Source organism: Oryctolagus cuniculus, chromosome 3 (assembly GCF_051225735.1).
Source record: "Oryctolagus cuniculus isolate XC-2025 breed Fujian yellow rabbit chromosome 3, ASM5122573v1, whole genome shotgun sequence".
Classification (NCBI taxonomy): domain Eukaryota; kingdom Metazoa; phylum Chordata; class Mammalia; order Lagomorpha; family Leporidae; genus Oryctolagus; species Oryctolagus cuniculus.
In genome coordinates, this window is record NC_142869.1 from 184890772 (window position 1) to 184911261 (window position 20490).

A 20490-nucleotide genomic window follows, 5' to 3' on the forward strand; every position below is an offset into this window, starting at 1 on the left:
AACAGTTGTATGTCAACAAATGGGGAAAACTAGAAGAAATGGATAGATTCCAGGAAACATGCAACATATCTAAATTGAGCCATGAAAATATAGAAAACCTAAACAAACCTAGAACCAAGACTTAAAATGAATCAGTAATAAAGACCCTCCCAACATAGAAAAGCCCAGGACTGGACGGTTTCATTGCTGAATTCTACCAAATATTTAAAGAACTAACTCCAATTCTTCTCAAGATATTCAAAACAACTGAAAGGAAGAGAATCCTCCTGAACACCTTCTACAAAACCAGCATCACCTAGGCCTGAAAATGACACAGCAGAGGAGAACTATAGACCGATTTTCCTGATGAACACAGACACAAAAATCCTCAACAGAATTCTAGCCAATCAAATCCAACAACAGGTCTGAAAGATCATTCACTAGGACCAAGTGGGATTTATCCCTGGTATACAGGAATGGTTCAACATTTGCAAATCAATGTAATACATCACATTAACAAATTTAAGAACAAAAACCATATGTTTATCTCAATAGATGCAGAAAAAAAGCACCTTTTCATGATAAAAACTTTAATCAAATCAAGTATAGAAGGAATATTCCTCATCACAATCATGGCAATTTATAACAACCCCATGGCCAGTGTACTATTGAATGGGGGAAAGTTGGAAGCATTCCCATAGATCTGGAACCAGACAAGGATGCCCACTCTCACCACTGCTATTCAATACAGTCCTGAAAGTTTTAGTCAAAGCCACTGGGCAAGAAAAAGAAACCAAAGGGGTACAAACTGGGGAAGAGGAAGTCAAACTATCCCTATTTGCAGATGACATGATTCTATATAGAGGGATCCAAAAGACTCCATCAAGAGACTTGGAACTCATAAGAGTTTGGTAAAGTAGCAGGACATAAAATCAATGCACAAAAATCAACAGCTTTTGTATATACAGACAATGCCACGGCTGAGAAAGAACTTCTTAGACCAATCCCATTCACAATAGCTACCAAAAAAAAAAAAAAAAAAAAAAATCAAATTCCTTAGGATAAATTTAACTGAGGTTGAATAATAGCTTACCTTGGGAAATTTGTCAGAGTGGGCACATGACAAGAGAGATGGAATACTTTGGGACACTTGTCACAGCATAAGAGTTCCCCTCCGTTCTGACAAACCGCGCACCAGTCCTCATTGGGATCATCTTCCTTCCTGGTCTCTCCAACATGAAGAGGGGACTTTTGGGATGCATCCAGCCAATCAGACTTCTCATTTGAGGAACTTTCCTGCTGAAGTCCAGGCTGATCTCCTGTGCTGTCAGGGGCATCGGATCTCGGCACAGTCTCCTCGGAAGCAGAGCTCTGACCGCTGTGTAAGAGCAGGGAAGTGAGTATGCTTCTTGGATAGCTGGTCTGCAATAGGAAGAGGGAACAGTATGTGCATATGGATCTTTAATTGGCTTTTTTTTTTTTTTTTTGACAGGCAGAGTGGACAGTGAGAGAGAGAGACAGAGAGAAAGGTCTTCCTTTGCCATTGGTTTACCCTCCAATGGCCGCCGCGGCCGGCGCGCTGCGGCCAGCGCACTGCGCTGATCCGAAGGCAGGAGCCAGGAGCCAGGTGCTTCTCCTGGTCTCCCATGGGGTGCAGGGCCCAAGCACCTGGGCCATCCTCCACTGCACTCCCTGGCCACAGCAGAGGGCTGGCCTGGAAGAGGGGCAACCGGGACAGAATCCGGCGCCCCGAACGGGACTAGAACCCGGTGTGCCGGCGCCGCTAGGCGGAGGATTAGCCTAGTGAGCTGCGGCGCCGGCCTAATTGGCTTTTTAAATTAGCATTTCCATGATTGCAGACTGCACATTCCTGTCTCTTGATGAACTGGTTACTTACTTCAAGGGAGTCTGTGAATGTGTGAGAGAACAAGATAGGTTTTACAGAAGACTAATAAAAAATATCAAAATAGGTCAGCAGCAGCAAGGGGTGTGCACAATAGAGGGGAAAAGAAAACCTCTGAATCTGCTGATGGCTGCAGCAGAGTGAAGAGGTGATGTGCAAGTGAACTTCAGTGAGCTGTAGATACACGGGACGAGGGCTGTTCACCCAGATTCTACCTAAGACACGAAACCTCTGGTAGGAATCTAAACATTCTGCACAAGCCTCAGGTGGCAAACTTTCAAACCAGTAACAGAACCATCTCGACTCATTCTTTGGGGACAACTGTTTTTGCATCTAGCCTTTCCTTATGTTACAGGACTAAATAAAATGCCTGTACAATCTACAATTTCTTGGGTTTTCTATTGCCATGTATGTTGCATGGCCTTGCTATATGTATTGTGTGTGTATATTTGGTATGTACGTAGACTTGCTTTACAAAATCCCTACTAGGGAAGATGAGTAGGGTCAGTTTCTGCATTCTGACTCTATCCTCACAACTACTAGCACCACCAGCATGCATCCCGCCCTCCTTAGCAGTTTTTATTCAGCACAGAATTTCTAGATGGTATGCATATAATGGTTTATAGCTAGCATTTATTCCAAACGATCAGTAACTATATGTACTGGTTCAAGGATTCTCAAAGATTTTGATTAAAGCAAATTCAGGTTATATCTTGATTGTGTCACAGGTCTCAATTCATCTACATTCAGGTGTTTGCTTACACCATGATGATACAAATACAGTTCATCGCAAAATCAAAAATGTACTGACTACATTTCCCTTTCTGTACAACTTTTGTTTTTTACAAAAAATAATCACCTTATTTTTTTACTTGCATATTTTTCCAAACACCTTTATCTATGTCATTTTCACAGTCTCCACAAGGTTATAAAATACTTCAATACTGTGCAATCATTTCTGTCACTACAGATGCAACCTTATGGAGCCCACAGTCGTCCACACTGCAGACCACTCTACTGGAACCTGCCCTTTTCTGGCTCTGTGTAAGATCCCAGAGAGCTTTTGCTTTCCTATATGTGTATACACACCTGGAAAATGTGTATGTGGACAACTGTCTGAGACTTTTGTAGACGTCTCATAATATTTAGTCTTCATGCATAATAAATTTTTTCTAAGTAAAACATTTTGTTTAGAAAATTCTGTTTCCAGGGCCCGTGTTGCAAAGCAGTGGGTTAAGCTGCTGCTTGCAATGCCAGAGACAGCTGCACTTCTGACCCGGCTTCCTGCTAATGCATCCCTGGAAAGGCACAGAAGACGGGCAAGGAATTGGGTCTTTGCCTCTGATGTGGGAGGCCAGAACATTCGTTTCTGGCTCCTGGCTTCAGCCTGGCTCAGACCTGGCTGTTGTGGCCATTTGGGGAGTGAATCAAGGGATTTATTTAAAAACAAACAAACAAAAAAACCACACCTCTCTCTGTTGCTCTTTTTAAATAAGTAAATATGTCTTAAAAATATTTTGTCATACTTTAGCTACTTCTTCATTCTCTTCCAGGTTCTAGTGTCTGTTAACAATATGATTTTTAACCCTTTTGTTTAAGAGGCTTCTCTCCCTAGAAACGATTTAGAATCTGCCTTTCCTCTGGTGTTCTGGAATTTGTAATAATATGCCTTGAATCTTTTTCATTTATGGTTCCGGTTCTTGGTGGGTCCTTTCCATTCAGATTCTTGGGCCCTTCAGTTACCAGAACATAATCTTTTATTATTTCTTCAGCAATTTAACTACTATTCATTTCTCTTTTATTTTACCCCAAAAGCCTAGCCTCTTCATTTGAGCCTCTGATTTTTCAAACATTTCTTTTCTTGTCTTCCATCTTATCTTTTTGTTTACTGCGATTTCCTAAAAATTTCTTAAAACCTTTAAAGATATATAGGGCTTTTTTTTTTAAACCTTAAGAGCTATTTCTCATACCCCACTCCCCAAATAGAAATAGCATACCAAGCACTAAAATAATTACATTTTGAGGCCTAGATTCCTCATCAGATTCTTGTTTCACTATAACAACAGGAAAATCGTAATTCTCAGGTGGTCCACTGTTTTCCTGTTTTATTCGGATCGGCTCCAACATGACCACTGGCACTTTATGTGTAGAATCTGCTCCTGCTGGTTTGCTGGAGGAGCCAGAGCTGCAAGCAGAACGAGAGAAGGAAAGAACTAAGAATGCCACGTTAGACGTCACAACCATATATGCAATCAACTTCTGGAAAAACCACCACAATCATGCCAACTGCTACATCAGCAATAAGCGGTGCGTAACTGAGATGCAACTGCCGTGATGCAAAAGCATCCCCTCTGATAAGAAGGTTCACATGCTAACCTCTCTAGACAACCACATACTGCGTGTGGGAAGATGTTGACATAAACCCTGCATTGAAAGATAACTGAGTTCTAAAATTGGCAAGCAGATACAGTATCTCAGAACGAACATCTTTCTTAGGTTGTCCCATTTCTCAGCTGGTCAGTAGCTATGACAACTCACACTAACAACTTGTTGTTGAAGTGTGAAGACAATGAACTACACAACCGTTTATTGCTGTTCTGCTATTTCAAGAAGGCAGTGGGGCAAAAACCTTCTATGGACAGCTGCTACCCTCCCCGGATGAAAGGCAAACAGGTTTCTCCCCTCAGAGAATGCTTCCTCCACATGAGCTAAGTAAGAATCGGATTCACCATCTAGGACTAACTGTAAGCACAATGAGGGGAAGACTACACTACATTTGCAAAAAATGTAAATTTATTTCTTTTTAAAGTAGCAAAGTTAGAGAACATTGAAATTGTTATAAGATTATCATTTGTTTCCCTGTTTGTGTCTCTATATAGTGCAGTGTGTTTTTATTCCTGTTTCACCTTTTTCCTCCCTTGCTCTGATGCTAATGTCAAACATTTTATTTTCAACATATAGGTAAATATTTTAAAGATAAATTTATGCTCAATTCATTTATTAAATTAAAATAGAATGATTAAAATTTCAACTAAAAGTGAAAAATAAAGGAAGTTGTTCAGAATATTCTGAGTATCCGATTGTGCTGAGCACTGGCAGGAGCTACTACTTAGAAATTTCATGTGCTAGAGAATATGGTTAAGTCCGTTTACCTTCCTCGGCTCCCAATGCTGGAGGCACTAGGTGAACGAATTGGGGGATGTACACTAGTCATAGTGACAGGTCCTGAGGAGGGGGAAATCATACACATTCATAAAACGAGTTAATCATCACGTACTGAAATCCGACTGAATGTGCTCACTTAGCACTACCTTCAAAGTAGGAACACATAATGATATTACATGAACCAAGTAGTTGCCGAACTCCTAGCACAGGCTTTTAGATCTTACTGGATGAGCAGGATTTCTCAACCTCAGCCTACTGACTTGGGCCAGAGAATTCTTTGTCGTGGAAGAATGGCGATGTATTATAGGATGTCTGGTGGCACCCAGAACCTCTAGCAGCATTCTTTAGATCTCCCAGCTTGAGGTGAGACAGTCAATCTGCAAATACTGCCAAGTCCTTCTTATGCTAGAGTAACTGGGGTAGGATCTTAGAGAGTACTCTATTGCCAGTGCAAGCCACTTAGGACTACAAAAAGTAGTTGGGGCTAATATAAAAGGTGCTCAAAGACCACATAAAGAAAATGAGATAAACTACTGGAAGACACTGAGATGCTCAGATTTCAGGCAATAAACCAAAGCGAACTTTCCAGCCTGCTGCCAGGAAATGACAAAGAATCTATAATCTGTCAGGAGTTTAGGCTGAAGAATGGAAACCACAGTAAAACAGCCAAGCTGCAGGAGAAAAAAACAAAACAAAACAAAACAAAAACACAAAAACCAAAAAATTCCTACTATAAATAATTGTGGTTTGAAGTGATGAAGGCCCCAACTCAAGGGTAACAGTAGGAACATACTGAAAGTGAGGAATAGCTAAGTTACTTCAAAGTGAAAAGGCTGTAAAAGATTGATAAGTGACAGGATGTAGCTGATAGAGTGATGAGACGGAATCCATTTCACTGTTTTATGAACTCTGGAGAACTTCCTTTAAATACAAAACAAAACAATGGATTTTTCTTCTGAATAAAGCAAGAATGCTCCATTTCAGAATATTTGAAAACTATAAAGGATATAACATGATGGGATTGATAATTCACATTCCTAAAGCATTTAAGTGATCCATCTATGCTGAGACATCTCTTTCCAGTTTTAAACATAATTTACATCTCTTATAATTACAATAGTATACCATAGTTCTGTATACCTTTGTCTGAAAACAGCGTCACAAACATGCCACTTGAATATCCAAGAATATTCTGTTTATGAGCGCATTCTTTCCATTTCCTACACCTGGATATTTATATCGCGTCAAATCTTTACTGTAAATAACAAAAACACTTGCTGGCACAGTACTCAGGGGTTCCGTGTAGTTTAAGTATTAAAATGAGCTAACTGGGCTCAAGGCTATGTATATATTCACTAAGGCCCCGGAAGCCAATAAGCTAGTAGGTAATGCATAGAAGACACTTGTCCAGCGAGTGGCACACAGTACTGGATCAACGTAAGCTTTAATAATGATGCTACGACAATTTCCAGAAATGTTTTGCCAAGTTATAACCCTACTGGCTATGTCAGTCATTCTGTCAACATGTTTTCAACTATGAGGATTTTCACTTCTTAAATCTTAGCTAATATAGTAGTTAGAAATATCTTGTTTAGATTTTTCTTATAACTACCAATCAGACTGAACATTTTTGTTTAACTTGTTATATGTGTTTCCTTTTTAGGGAATTATCTACTCATCATGTCCTTTGGAATGCATTGTTTGTAAGACCTTGTCCTGTGATATAGTTTCTCGGGCATAATTTATCATTGGTTTAAAATAGGTATCTAAGATGCCTACTAAGTTAAGTTCAATTGAAAAGGTGAAGATGTTTAAATATCCTTCCTACTTTGTAATGATACCAATGTTCATACAGTGCAAAGAACTTAGACACATCTTGATCATCCAACAAAAAAATACAGGAGAAAATGGGTAGAGGGTTTTTTTTTTTTTTTTTTTTTTAAATAAGTAAAAACTAGAAAAATAGTCACAAAGATCAAAGCTGACTTTACCTGCAAGGCCTGGGGATGGCACGGATGAATTTGGTGACTGGACTGTCCTGTTGGAGGGTGGTCTTGGCTGGCCATGTTCTACACTAGTATCTTTTCTCCCAATGTTCTCCAACATAATTGTACTTGAACAGTCAATCTTATAAGAAAATAAATTATTTCAGGACATCCTGACTTTACAAGCCAAAGACATTTATTCTTATAAGAAAACTTCAAAAACGTAATCTCTTCCAAATAGGAAAACATAAATATCACATTTGAGAAGTTGACATTTTTCCATCATAAACAACCTCAAGGAAAGTTTTCCATTTGTTTGTTCAATAATGCACTCCGCAGTAAATATAGTGAGAACACATTATTTCAGAAATCAAGAGTCAAGAGAAAGACATTTATCTCAGGTCATTCACAAAAGAAAATTAAAAATATTTCTTACTTCACTTAGAAGTAACAAAGGGTAGCTGTATTAAAAAATTAGAAGAGTAGCACAACTTCACAAATCTCTAATGCCAACTTCAGAGTAACCAAGTGCACTGTACATGTCAGCTTCTGCGTTCAATCTGTGGTGCTATAGGGTTGAAGAATAAGAAATCTGATGTCTACTTGAAGATCAACCAATTCGACTGTTAATCTGCTTCCATGTTCACTCTGGAGTGACAGGTGGTTCACGAATCTGAAGAAAATTTGACCTCACACGTCCAGGACTCTCTGGGCCATTCTAGAACTCTTAATGGAACTCTAAAGTCCTCGGCCCAGAATTGATGCCTTAAAGATGATTAAGTGAATCCATACAGAACACATTTCCAGGGCACTAACGTCACTAAATACATGACAAGTGCTTGTTAGGAAAAGAAAGTTAATCTCTTATGTAGATTCTTCCTGTAATGTAACAAATATACAAATGACAATGCTTTCCTAACTCACGGCGCGAGAGCACAACGCTTTAGAAGCAAATATTCTGTTCTGCCAGAACATAACAGATTTTCAATGAAGGTCTCTAATATAATTCCAGCCTTTCCCAATCAGATTTACAAGGGAATTAACCAAGGGCCAATTTACAGACTGAATAAACATCTTGCCTATGCACCTAGAACGCTTAGGAAGACCTGAGCAAGAGTCACTCAGGTCAGTTTCCTCATTCTGTGATCCGGTGAGGAAATCAGTTCAGTTAGTGGGAAGGCCAGCTGCAGGATGGCCGCAGAAGACACAACACAGCACTTTACCTTCTCTGGGTGCTCTCACTGGAATGGTGGTGGTGGTGGTGGGGTAGGGTGGAGGGTGGAGTTGGAGGGACAGGCAGTGTTGAGTTGGACAGGGTAGCACTATACTGGGTCATTTATGTTTTAAATAATTTTCTCAATACCTTGGCCAATACATTTCAGAGAGTATGAAAAGTACTGAAATGACTGGGTTTATTAGATAGTAAAATAAAAAAGTTATTTGTATTATGCAGTCATCCTGAAAGCAGAATTAAACCATGGGAATTAGACCCCAAGTTTTGCCATGTACTATCTATGCATAGACGACAAGTGCATGCTACTCATTTCAAGTACATAAAATCGGCGGTGGGCATTTGGCCCAGCCATTAAACCACCAGCTGGAATGCCCATGTACCACAGTGCAGCGTCTGGGTTCAGGTCTGGGCTCTGCACCCAGGAACAGATTCCTGCGAATGCGCACTCTGGCGAGCATCAGGCATGGATCAAGTAACTGGGTCCTTGCCTACCATGTGGGAGACCCACACTGAGTCCCAGCTCCTACCTTCAGCTGAGCTCAACCCTGCTGGTGTGGATATACTGTGAAGGAACCAGCAGGTGTTCGCCCTCTCTGTCTTTCCAATTAAACATATACATAAATTTGTCCTTAAAATTATTAAAAAAAATGAAATTACTCGGGTAAGGTTAACAATACAACTATTAGGAAATACTAGCTGATCTGAACTTGAAAAGACAACAAATTCAACAATGAAAATTAAAAAGTTTGCTCACAATCTTATAGTCATTCTTTTTAAGTGTACAAGGATATTTCTTGAAAATTTTTTACATGGTTGGTTTTGTGCAGGTGTGTTCATTACAGTGCAATCACCTAACCTTGTAGTATAAGAAAAGGCAAAACAAGGATCGACTTATGTACAGAGATCTGTCCATGCCAGGTTGTATTTTGTACCTTTGGAAAAGCAATACTGATAGAGATCTGGAGATTAAACACATTACTTAATGTCAATATAACATAAAGCAGAGGTAATGTTACACTGGTCAGAACAATGGGAGCTCTGCTTTTCTGAACTTGCAGTGTCCTTCTTTGGCTTTGTTCCACTAAATCACATCCAATTCCTCAGCCTCCCAGTCCATCTGGCCATGTCCTTATTCCCCTCCTTCCCCAGCTTATATTCCATGGTCCATACCTAACAGTCCAAGGGCTAGCTGACTTCATGGACACTAAACAGGGATAAAAATACAGTCCACATTCCACTTTGCTAAGGTGCAAGAGGCTGCATGTTGTGTAAGACTCAAAATCAATGACAATTTTCCAAAGAGGTGGTTAATATAGATTTTAATATACAGTTTGTGTGTACTTACATCTGGAAGAGAAGGAAGATTGTAAGAACCTCCCACTGGTGAGCTCAGATCAATCATGGGTGACCCAAACGCCTTTCCGTCATATCCTGCTGCACTAGTAATGGTAGGGCTAGAAGGGGTAGAAGAGGTGCTGCTGGCAGTTGATGGGGCACCCTGTCCACTGCTGATCTGCCACTACAGGAGTAAGAATGGAAAACAGGCAATCAAGAACTCAAACAAAATGAAGTACAGGATACACTCTGCTACTCAAGTTCAATTGTTATCTGAATGGAAAGAAGGGGGGTGGCACCCATGTATCCAGCCAAAAAATTAGAAGCACTGATTTCATCAGGAGCCAATAGCAAGGATGTATGAAAAAGTCAAAGTATATCAAAATATAAAAACAGCAGCTTCAAAATAAAGATGGAGGTTTGAAAAATGTACATTTTCTATCCCTACTTGAAATACCTGAAAGTAATAAGCCAGACTGTGACACTGAAGTTTTTATATTTCTCTTTTCCATTTCTCAGATATTTAATAGATGTTATACATTTGAGAAGAAGTCTCGTCATTCACATCAGAGGCTGAGCTAATAAATACAGTAAGACAATACTAGACATGCTAAAGCACACAGAGGTACAGCATGCTGCTGCTTGCAATTTGCTTCAAAATCTAGTTTAAAATGATGGCTGGGGGCTGGTAGCACAGTAGGTAAAGCCACCGCTTGCAATGTCAGCATTTCATATGAGTCCTGACTGCTGCCCTTCCAATCTAGGTCCCTGTTAATGGCCCAGGCAAAGCAGGGGAAGATGGCCCAAGTATGTGTGCCCCTGCCACCTACATGGGAGACCTGGTAACAGTGAATCAGCTGACCAACCTCTTACTTTGTCTCTACCTAAATCGGACATGTAAATAAATAAACCTTTTAAAAATAATACACACTAAAAATAAAAATGATGGCTTGATGTAGGTGGAAGGATAGCACCAAATGGGCATGAGTTACACAAGGTACGGCTAAGAGGAGGAAAATTCTATTCTTTCAACTTTTGCTATGCTGAAAAATTTTCATAATGGGAAAAAGAAAGCCTCTAAGAGGTATTCTAAGATAATGCAGGAAAACCATTTTCCCAATGGTCATTTAGGGATAGAGGGATGATGACACTATATAGCAACAGGCATCTCAAACACTGATTTTACAAATTCAATTTAGAAGCTTCATTGTTAAAACTACTACAGAAACACAAGCAGCTGGTTGAGAATGTCATCTTTACCACCTATTTACCCCTCATATCCTCCCATCCAATGTAATCCCACCCTCTCCTTTCCCCAGGAATAATTACAGTTATAGCTGGTGGATATCCTCCCAGGGCTTGTTCGATGAGATTTAAGAAAGCACCCACACTGGCCGGCGCCGCGGCTCACTAGGCTAATCCTCCGCCTAGCCGCGCCGGCACACCGGGTTCTAGTCCCGGTTGGGGCGCCGGATTCTGTCCCGGTTGCCCCTCTTCCAGGCCAGCTCTCTGCTGTGGCCAGGGAGTGCAGTGGAGGATGGCCCAAGTGCTTGGGCCCTGCACCCCATGGGAGACCAGGAAAAAGCACCTGGCTCCTGCCATCGGATTAGCGCGGTGCGCCGGCCGCGGCGGCCATTGGAGGGTGAACCAATGGCAAAAGGAAGACCTTTCTCTCTGTCTCTCTCTCACTGTCTACTCTGCCTGTCAAAAACAAAAACAAAAACAAAAACAAAAAAAACCACCCACACTAAAATGAAACACTTCGAAATTTTCTTGAATATGTTTTTATCCACTTAATGTGATTAGAAGGATGTATATGGATTACTGTAATCTTTCATTTTTAAAAAAAATTTTAAAACTAAGCTTATCTTCTATTTTTCAGGAAGCCAGAGCCCAACAGAGAGAGAGTGAGGAAGCAAGAACGAGCTTCCCTCTACTGGCTCACCCCTAAGTAACTGAATCAGGGTTTAGCCAGGCACAAGCATGGGCTCAGTCCAGGTCTGACCTATGGGTGGCAGGGATCCAAGTATGTGAGCCATCATCTGTTGCCTCCCAGGGTGCACGTTAGCAGGAGGTGGGAGCACTCCAATCCAGGAGGTACGCACCACACGTGGCATGTGAACTGCTAAACCAACACCCATCCCTATTCTATTTTTTTTTATTCCAAAGCAGAGAGGGAGACAGAAAAATATGTGTCCCTTCTGCTGGTTCACTATGCAAATACCCACAACAGCCAGGACTAGGACAGGCTACACGGGGAGACAGGAATTAAATTCAGGTCTCACACTTGGGTGGCAGAGACGCAACTGCTTGATTCATCACTTGCTACCTCCAAGGCATGCATGAGCAGGACGCTGCAATTGGGAGAAGCCGCCTGGACTGGAAGACAGACACTCTGCTGTGGACTGTGGGTGCCCCAAGTGGTATCAGAACTACTATGCCATACATCTGTCCCTGCATTGGCTAAACACAGAGAAACTCTCAGACCATGCATCGTTAGAATGACATTTCCAAGGGATTTCATTAAAATCAAGGTGAGAGAATTATGAAAATATCATCATCATCTTAATTTTGGGCTTGTTGAAGAAATAAAACTGAAATCAGTCTATAAGTCTTCACTTGAAAAGACTGACATATGTACTTAAGTTAAAGACAGAGACAGCTGTCACTTTATAAGAAAATCTAGAAGAGGTTTACTGAAGACATGTCATTTCCTTGAAATATGCTAGACTCATTCACTATTCTTTTGTGAAATGCAATTTGTACTTGTTACAACCCTTGGTCTTGGGAAACTCCATTACTCAGCTACAAGTTATACACCAGTGATGCAAACATTAATACCTATGATCTGATTATGATTTCCCTTAAGTGATTTGATTTCTTTCACTTGGCTTCGTTTCCATGGGTCTACAGTAAACATGGTGACTCAAATTTTAGAAAGAAAAAAAGCCAAGCTCACTCTTTTTCCCTTTTGCTGAATTTTCAAATTCAACCTGATCTGGAGAGAGGCAGAATAAGCAACCGTGGAGAAGAGGGTAGGAATTTACCTGTTTTATGGCTTGTTGGGCCAAGAAAGCCATCTGCAGGGGGTTGGGCTTTAGTGCCTGTCTGGGCATATTCTGGCTCGAAGGGTATCTCAGCTGTGGAGGATGAGGAGGAAGAACTGGTCCATTTGGTTTAGGGCTATGATTCTGAAAATTTATCAAACGTGGAGGGGGCTGCTAGGAAAAAAAGAAAGAAATCAATTCAGTAACAATTATTTCCTGAAAGACAAACTACAGAGATGTATAATTTATTAAGCTGCTACAGCAAGGCAGAAACTCAGCCACAGGGAGAGGGATGAGTAGACTTATTCAAGGTGTGAGAACAATTAAAAAACATACGCTGTCTGAGCAGAAGTCGGGGGCTGCATGGTGCAGATAAGGAGAGGCAGCCAGGCTTGAAGGAGCCTGCACCAGGATCAGGCCTGGGACGTGCTAGGGAAATAGGGCAACCGTGTCTCTGGTATCCAAGCCCCCTCAAGAAACCAAAGAATAACTGCCAATGTTTACCAAGCGGTTATTAAACTCCAAGTACTGCTCTAAGTGCCTCACATGCATTCATTCATTTAATCTTTAGATAGTCTAAGTAACTTGCCCAAGATTAACCACGACAATCCTGATGGAGCTCAGACTTGAACAAGCAGGCTAGCTCTAAGGTTAGTACTCTTTCGTCTTTTCATATGAATTTGAAACACAGAAAGACAGAAATCTTCTATCTGCTGGTTACCCCTAACTGCCCTAAACAGCTGGGGCAGGTCCAGGCCAAAGCCAGGAGGCTGGAATTCAATCCAGGTTTCCCATGTGGGTGGCAGGGACCCAACTACGTGAGCCACTACATCCTGCCAGGCTGCACAACAGGAGGAGCCAGAGTCGAAGTGCAGCTGGAACCACCCAGGCAGCTTCATAGAGGATGTGTGTGTGCCAACCACCTGCCCTGCCCAACAAATCAGTGATGAACACAATGTTTAAAAGTTAACAATGAGCTTTATATCTTCCTGAGCTCTAACAATATGCTAGGCATTTTTCATATATTATGTCACTGAATGCTAGCAGTATTATTGCATCCATGCTGCAAATTAGGAAACAGAAGATTAGAAAACTTAGAGAACTTGAAAAGTCATCCAGCTAGTAGAAGGAGTACCCAAGGCTATCATATAAATCTACTGGACCATTATCATTACCAAATTATGTATTTAGATTGCTGTTGATGAAGATACTGGCTAGGAGCCGGCACTGTGGTGTAGCAGGTAAAGCTGCCACCTGCAGTGCCAGCATCCCATGTGGTTAACGGTTTGAGTATCCGCTGCTCCACTTCCAATCCAGCTCTCTGCTAATGGCCTGGTAAGGCAGTAGAAGATGGCCCAAGTGCTTGGGTGGGTCCCTGCACCAGCAAGGGAGACCTAGAAGAATCTCATGCCTCCAGGCTTCATAAGATCGGTCCTTTACAGCCCTTTCAGAGTGAACCAATGGATCTAAGAATTCTCTCTGTAACTCTGCCTCTCAAATAAATTAATAAATCTTAAAAAAAAAAAAAAAAAAAGGCTTGAAGGGGCTTGGAGGTAAAGAGCAAAATAAAAAACATTAGAGAAAAATATCAGAATCTCAAAGTGTTACAGAAGCATGCGCATGGAGCCATAGCAATTCTTTTAAGTTTTCTTCAAAAGTTGTGTGACTTGAACAGTTTTATGCCACAGAAATACAAACAGAAAATACTTTTAAAAGCCATAGTAGAAACAGTGGAACACTGCTAAGTTTATGTAAGGGATTTCTTCTTTATAAGTGGAAAAGTATATAAAGTGGTCCTTAGGGGGCTTTTGCCCCTCACTCAGAGTGAAGTTGATTGATTAAACCAAATGTGACAACTGACAGCAAAGTCTGCTGTGTGTGGCATGTCAGCAATCTGTGAGGCTTGCATGTCATCCCTGTCCTTAGGGAGCAAACAGTCTGACAAGAGGAAAGGTGACCTTCCCCCTTCTCCTCAACTTACGGCTGACAGGGTTAATTTAAAACAATCCTGTGATAAGAAGCAGCTTGAAAAAATAAGATCCTAAAAAAGTGGCAAAACTAGTGCTATGTTGATTGAGTAGCATCATTTAATTTGCAAGACACAGAAGGAAAATATATTAAGTCAGAAGAGAACTGATGGGCATTAAACGAGCTGACATAATTGCAACGGGAACTACTGCTGTGAATTATGTACAGAATCTGTGACAGTGTAGTGTAACAAAGTTCAACCTGTTCACTGGAGTTCAACACCAGAGTGCACTTCTTGGTCATGTGACTGGTTGGCCTCTTTTCACCCAAGCCCAGCTACGCAGATGACATGGTTTAAGTTCAGAAGCACAGGAACAGGGAACTAGCGTGTACGTGGTTTGGAGACACAGTCTTATGTGCCTATGGGGAATACAATCTGAACATGCCCACCGAGCCACAGGTACCCCACACCTGTTCACAGACTGACATCTTCCAACACGTACCTACAAATAAATGGGTTAAAAAAACTAAAAACCAGAGGAGCAGAAGAGTGTAAGTTTAGAAAACAAAGAAAACTGGCAAGCCAAAGATTTACGAGCAAGAATTTAGCAGAGGGTGGCAGCACGAAAGAAGCTCCAGTAGTCACGGAGAGTAAACGGAAAAAGAACAGAATGTGCGATCGCAAAGCTCTTATTCTAAGTGCACAACAGACACTGTGTATTTTATTGATTATTGTGCTCAACTCTAGGCTAAAAATAAGATCAAAAGCAAATTCTGAGGAAAGCAGACTAAAGGCTCAGTGATTAATTCTATAGTTAACTACTGACGCAGTTGATCAATTCTCAGTGAGAACCGTTTATAAATTCATACATGTAAATCATGAATGATGGATGTCTTGGTTATTTCAAGAGCTGCTGAACACAATCACACTGTCATTCTCTAAGTTAGGACAGGCCTGCTTCCAAATTTACCTGATGAGAGATGGAAGGCTGCTGGCTGGGCCCCTGCTGGCCGGGCCCCTGCATTCTAGGGTTTGGTAAACCCACAGGTGCTGGCCTCCGTTGCACCTGTTGCCTCTGAGCCATTACCTGTTGCTGCATATGCTGGAGTCGTAATTGAGCTAGGCTGATCTGTGTTGGGAACTTGGATAACTGGTTTGAAGATAAACCACCTGATGGCTGTGAATTCTGTTCCATGACAGGATTCTGTTTAGGCATTTGAGGCTGGCTCTCTTTATCCTCGATTACTAAAGAACCTAATGGAAGAAAAAAAAAAAAAAAAAAACGATCAAAGTTTTTTGGTAGTTGATGAAATATCACACTTTGTACAGCTATTTTTTGCTAGAATTCAGAACTGTGGAGGGATGTTATACTCAAAAATAGAGAACCTGAAAGAGCTATATATGTAGGTTCTGAGAAAATCTACCATATGAAAAACTGGAGAATTAAAAAAAATTACCAGGCCCAGCCAGCACTGTGCCACAGCTGGTTAAGCCACTGTTTTCAATACTGACATCCCCTATAAGAGTGTTGCTTCAAGTCCTGGCTGCTCCACTTCCATTTAAGCTCCCTGCTAATGTGACTGGAAGGCAGAAGATTGTCCAAGTGCTTGGGCACCTATCACCTATGTGGGAGACCAGGATGGAATTCCTGGCTCCTGGCTTCAACCTGGCCATTGCAGCCATTTGGGAAGTGAACCAGTGGATGGAAGATTTCCCTCTCCCCTCCCTCTGTCACTCTGCCCTTCAAATAAGTAAACAAATCTTAAAATAAGGTGAATACTGATTTGCTTTGGCCTAACAGCTGACCTCCCATATGTGGCCCTGCAGTATCAGTCATCGTCTGTAGTTAGATCACAATATATATAATAGAATAATATAACAGCTGAGCTCCCACACATGTCCCTGCAGTATCAGTCATGGTCTGTAGTTATATCTCAATATATATAATAGAATAATATATAACAGCTGAGCTCCCACACGTGTCCCTGCAGTATCGGTCATGATCTGTAGTTCAGATCACAATATATGAAGAAAATCTGGTCTTGCACAGATACAGATGCATTCTCCTGAATAAGCCGACCATGTTTCAGAATTGTTCTCATACAGCACGAGCAAACCTGACTCCTCCTCAATATCAACAATGCAGTCTCAAGAATCCTCTGCTTTTACAATGAACCTAAGTCAGTTCTCTGATGGAAAACTTTAGATTGTGAATAACTTTAAAGATGCCTCCAACAGTTCTGATTCAATCTGATTTCTTCAATGATATGCACAACTATGTGTTTGATGTAGTAAGCACCTGCATTTTTAAAATATGTACTTTTTTTTTGGACAGGCAGGGTGGACAGTGAGAGAGAGAGACAGAGAGAAAGGTCTTCTTTTTTACCATTGGTTTACCTCTCAATGGCCGCTACGGCCGGCGCACCGCGCTGATCCGAAGCCAGCAGCCAGGTGCTTCTCCTGGTCTCCCATGTGGGTGCAGGGCCCAAGGACTTGGGCCATCCTCCACTGCACTCCCGGGCCACAGCAGAGAGCTGGACTGGAAGAGGAGCAACCGGGACAGAATCCCGCGCCCCGACCGGGACTAGAACCTAGGGTGCTGGCACCGCAGGCACAGGATTAGCCTATTGAGCCGCAACACCGGCTTAAAATATATACTTTTCATTAAATCCTTCTGTGTATTAAGCATTGTGATACATAGGTATATGCACCGTGTATGTATAAAACAGAACATCAGGGGTGGGCGTGAGGCCGCAGTGGTTAAGCTACTGTTTGTGATGATGGCATCTCATATCGGGTGCCAGTCTGAGTTGTGGCTACTTGTCTTCCAATCCAGCTTCCTGTTAATGCACCTGGGAAATCAGTAGGTGCTAGGGATCCTACCAGCCAGGATGGAGTTCTGGGCGTCTGGGCCCAGACCTGGCTGTTAAGGTCATCTGAACAGATGAACCAACAGATGGAAGATATCTTTTTGTCTTTCAAATAAATAACATCTTTAAAAACAAACTGCTTTAAATGGTATGGTGAATGCTGAAGCGCTTACCCAAAGTCATCAAAACATTAACCAAGTATTCATCCAGATTTTTCATTAAGATTTTTTCCCAAACAATCTTGTAAGCTTTTCAAAAGCCCAGGATAAAAAAACTTGGGAAACTTGACTCCTTGGGAGGCTTACAATGTCAATTGTAAATAAATTTACTGAGCTACAAGTAGCAGCCTTAACTAGTACAATAAAGGACATTATTTAGCGTTACTCTGTCAGTTTCACAAGCTTATTGAGTGTGGAAATCCTATTTTTGCTGATGCAGATCCTATTTTTGCAGATACAGACTTATTAAAAGCCATATCCATTTCTGTTATAATTTCAAACCAAATTCTTAAATATGTTTACATGTAGATGTACTTACTCATTCTAAGTAATATGATTACTAAGTATGGAGGTATGTCAAAAAGTTTCTGGGAAAAAAATTTAAAAGATTTCAGTGACAAAGACTTTGAAAGCCATGCATAATTTATTCATAATAAGCATTTTTCAGGGACTTTGTGAGAATACATTATATATATAATACAAGTTTCAGTGAAACAATGCTTAGAAATCCACGCACAGTTTTGTTTTTTTTTTTTTTTAATATTTATTTATGGGGCTGGGCTATGGCATAGTGGGAAAAGTCGCCACCTGAAGTGCCGGCATCCCATGTGGGCGCCAGTTTGAGTCCCGGCTGCTCTATTTCCTGTCTAGCTCTCTGCTATGGCCTGGGAAAGCAGTGGAAGATGGCCCAAGTCCTTGGGTCCCTGAACCCGCATGGGAGACCTGGAAGAAGCTCCTGGCTCCAGGCTTTGGATCAGTGCAGTTCCAGTTGTTGCAGCCAACTGGGGAGTGAACCATCGGATGGAAGACCTCTCTCTCTCTCTGCCTCTCCTCTCTCGGTGTAACTCTTTCAAATAAATAAATAAATCTTAAAAATATATATTTATTTGCAAGGCAGAGAGATAGATAAAAAGGGAGAGACAGAAAATGAAATCTTCTACTTGCTGGTTTACTCCCTAAATGACTGCCAACAGCCAGATCTGGGCCACGCTGAAGCCAGCAGCCAGTAACTCCATCCAGGTCTCCCACATGGGTGGCAAAGGCTCATGTACTTGGCCTTCTTCCCTTACCTTCCCAGGTGCGTTAGCAGAAAGCTGGGTCAAAGGCGGGGCAGCCAGCAGTAGAACCTGCACAGCAGTTCGGGTGCAGGCGTCACGGAGGGCAGCTTAACCACTGTGCCACCCAGCTGGCTCCATGGGTGTTTATGTAATTTGTGTAAGTTTCTCTGAATACACTATGTGGGAAGACTCATCATTTGTGCTAAGTTCTCAGATGAACGTGTGGTAGTCAAGGAGTCTGCTGTGGGTATTTAGTGCAATGGTTAAGATGCTGCTCAGGGTGCCTGCATTTGAGTCTGGGGTCTACTCTGATTCCCATTTACTGATAATGTGCACCCTGGGAGGTGGCAGATGATGGCTCAAGTACTTGAGTCCCCCCTACCCGTGTCATACCTGGATGAAGTTCCAAGCTCCTGGCTTCACCTGTCCCAGCCCTGGCTATTTTGGGTATTTGGGGAGTGAACAAGAGGATGGAAGATCTCTCTCACACTCGTTCCCTAGCCCCCTCCTCTGCCTTCCAAATGAACATACAATAAACTGGGGGGCATCGCCATGGCACAGCAGATGAAGCTGTTGCCTGCAGTAATGACATCCCACATGGGCACTGGTACGAATCCTAGCTGCTCCAGATCCAATCCAGATCCCTGCTAGTGCACCTGGGAAAGCATCAGAGCATGGCCCAAGTCCATGTGGGAGACCCAGAAGAACTCCTGGCTTAGGATCAGCCCAGCTCAGACCGCTCTGGCCATTTGGGTAGTGAACCAGAGGATGGAAGATCTCTATTTCTCTCTCTCCCCCTCTCCTTCTAATTCTGACTTCCAAATAAATAAGTAAATATTTTTTTAAAAAAATACAATAAATTTAAAAACTGAAAAAATAAGGTGCTTTGTATTTCCAAAGATACTTTTTTGTCAGTAAGGTGGATGAGTATGGTAGTTGTCCCCACAAGCCTTCTGTAGCACCTTTGCTTCAAGGATTCCTTTTGTTCTTTCTTTGCTTGGTTGGATGAAATGTGTGTCAGCTTATTTCTTCTTGTCCTATGTCCCAGGAACAATGGTGCTCTCTCTAGTCATTTTTCTCCTTCCTACCCAGATTCTAGCCCTGGGGATGAGAAAACTATCATCTTTGATGATTCTGAAACAAAGTCAATGAGCTCAGAAAATATCATCCAAGGGAAAACTGGTCACTGATGAATAAATGATGTACATGGAATTCATAAATTTCTGTATTCGTGGTTGCTGTGAAGAATCAAGGGAGGAGGCCCAAAGACTTTCTATTCAGTAAAGTTTAATAACTTCCAGGTCAACTGCTTACAAGGATATTTTAGCTCCTACTGTTACCACATGATCATCTGTGAACTTTCATACTTAAATCCACCCTGCATATTATGTTATATCTCATAAATAAAACTCATATTTGTACATCTATATATCTATAAATGTAAAGTTATCTGACCAGGCAAAAGAAAAAAAACTTCCTTATGCAAGCAAGATAAAGAAACTGAAGAACCAGGTACCAGAGAATGGGTGTGCCAACAGCGTCAGAAGAAACAGGATTTCCACAGAAGATGCTCTAGATATCCAGAATCCTGAATGAACGACTGGCAAGCATCAACTCCCTCTAATAAAGAACTAACCTTACACATACATGTCTTTTAAACAAGACAACAAAACACTGCAGGATGAAAGGAAACATATATCCAATAACAGGCCATAACTGCTCAGAGT

General features: G+C 41.5%; 1 protein-coding gene across 6 annotated transcripts in view; it reads right to left on the reverse strand.

Annotated features, from left to right (window-relative positions):
• Window positions 1-20490, reverse strand: part of TRIM24 (tripartite motif containing 24) — a 107683-nt gene that overhangs the window by 14728 nt on the left and 72465 nt on the right. The window contains exons 9-15 of one of the 6 annotated variants that reach the window (XM_051835648.3): window positions 15705-15871; window positions 12649-12819; window positions 9612-9785; window positions 7039-7174; window positions 5035-5107; window positions 3899-4067; window positions 1073-1401 (exon numbers count right to left, since the gene is read on the reverse strand). In XM_051835648.3, coding sequence (XP_051691608.3) covers window positions 1073-1401; window positions 3899-4067; window positions 5035-5107; window positions 7039-7174; window positions 9612-9785; window positions 12649-12819; window positions 15705-15871 — 1219 coding nt within the window. Of the gene's footprint in view, window positions 1-1072; window positions 1402-3898; window positions 4068-5034; window positions 5108-7038; window positions 7175-9611; window positions 9786-12648; window positions 12823-15587; window positions 15872-20490 lie in introns of all 6 variants that reach the window. The other 5 variants (XM_051835647.3, XM_051835646.3, XM_051835645.3 and 2 more) reach the window with 5 other exon arrangements.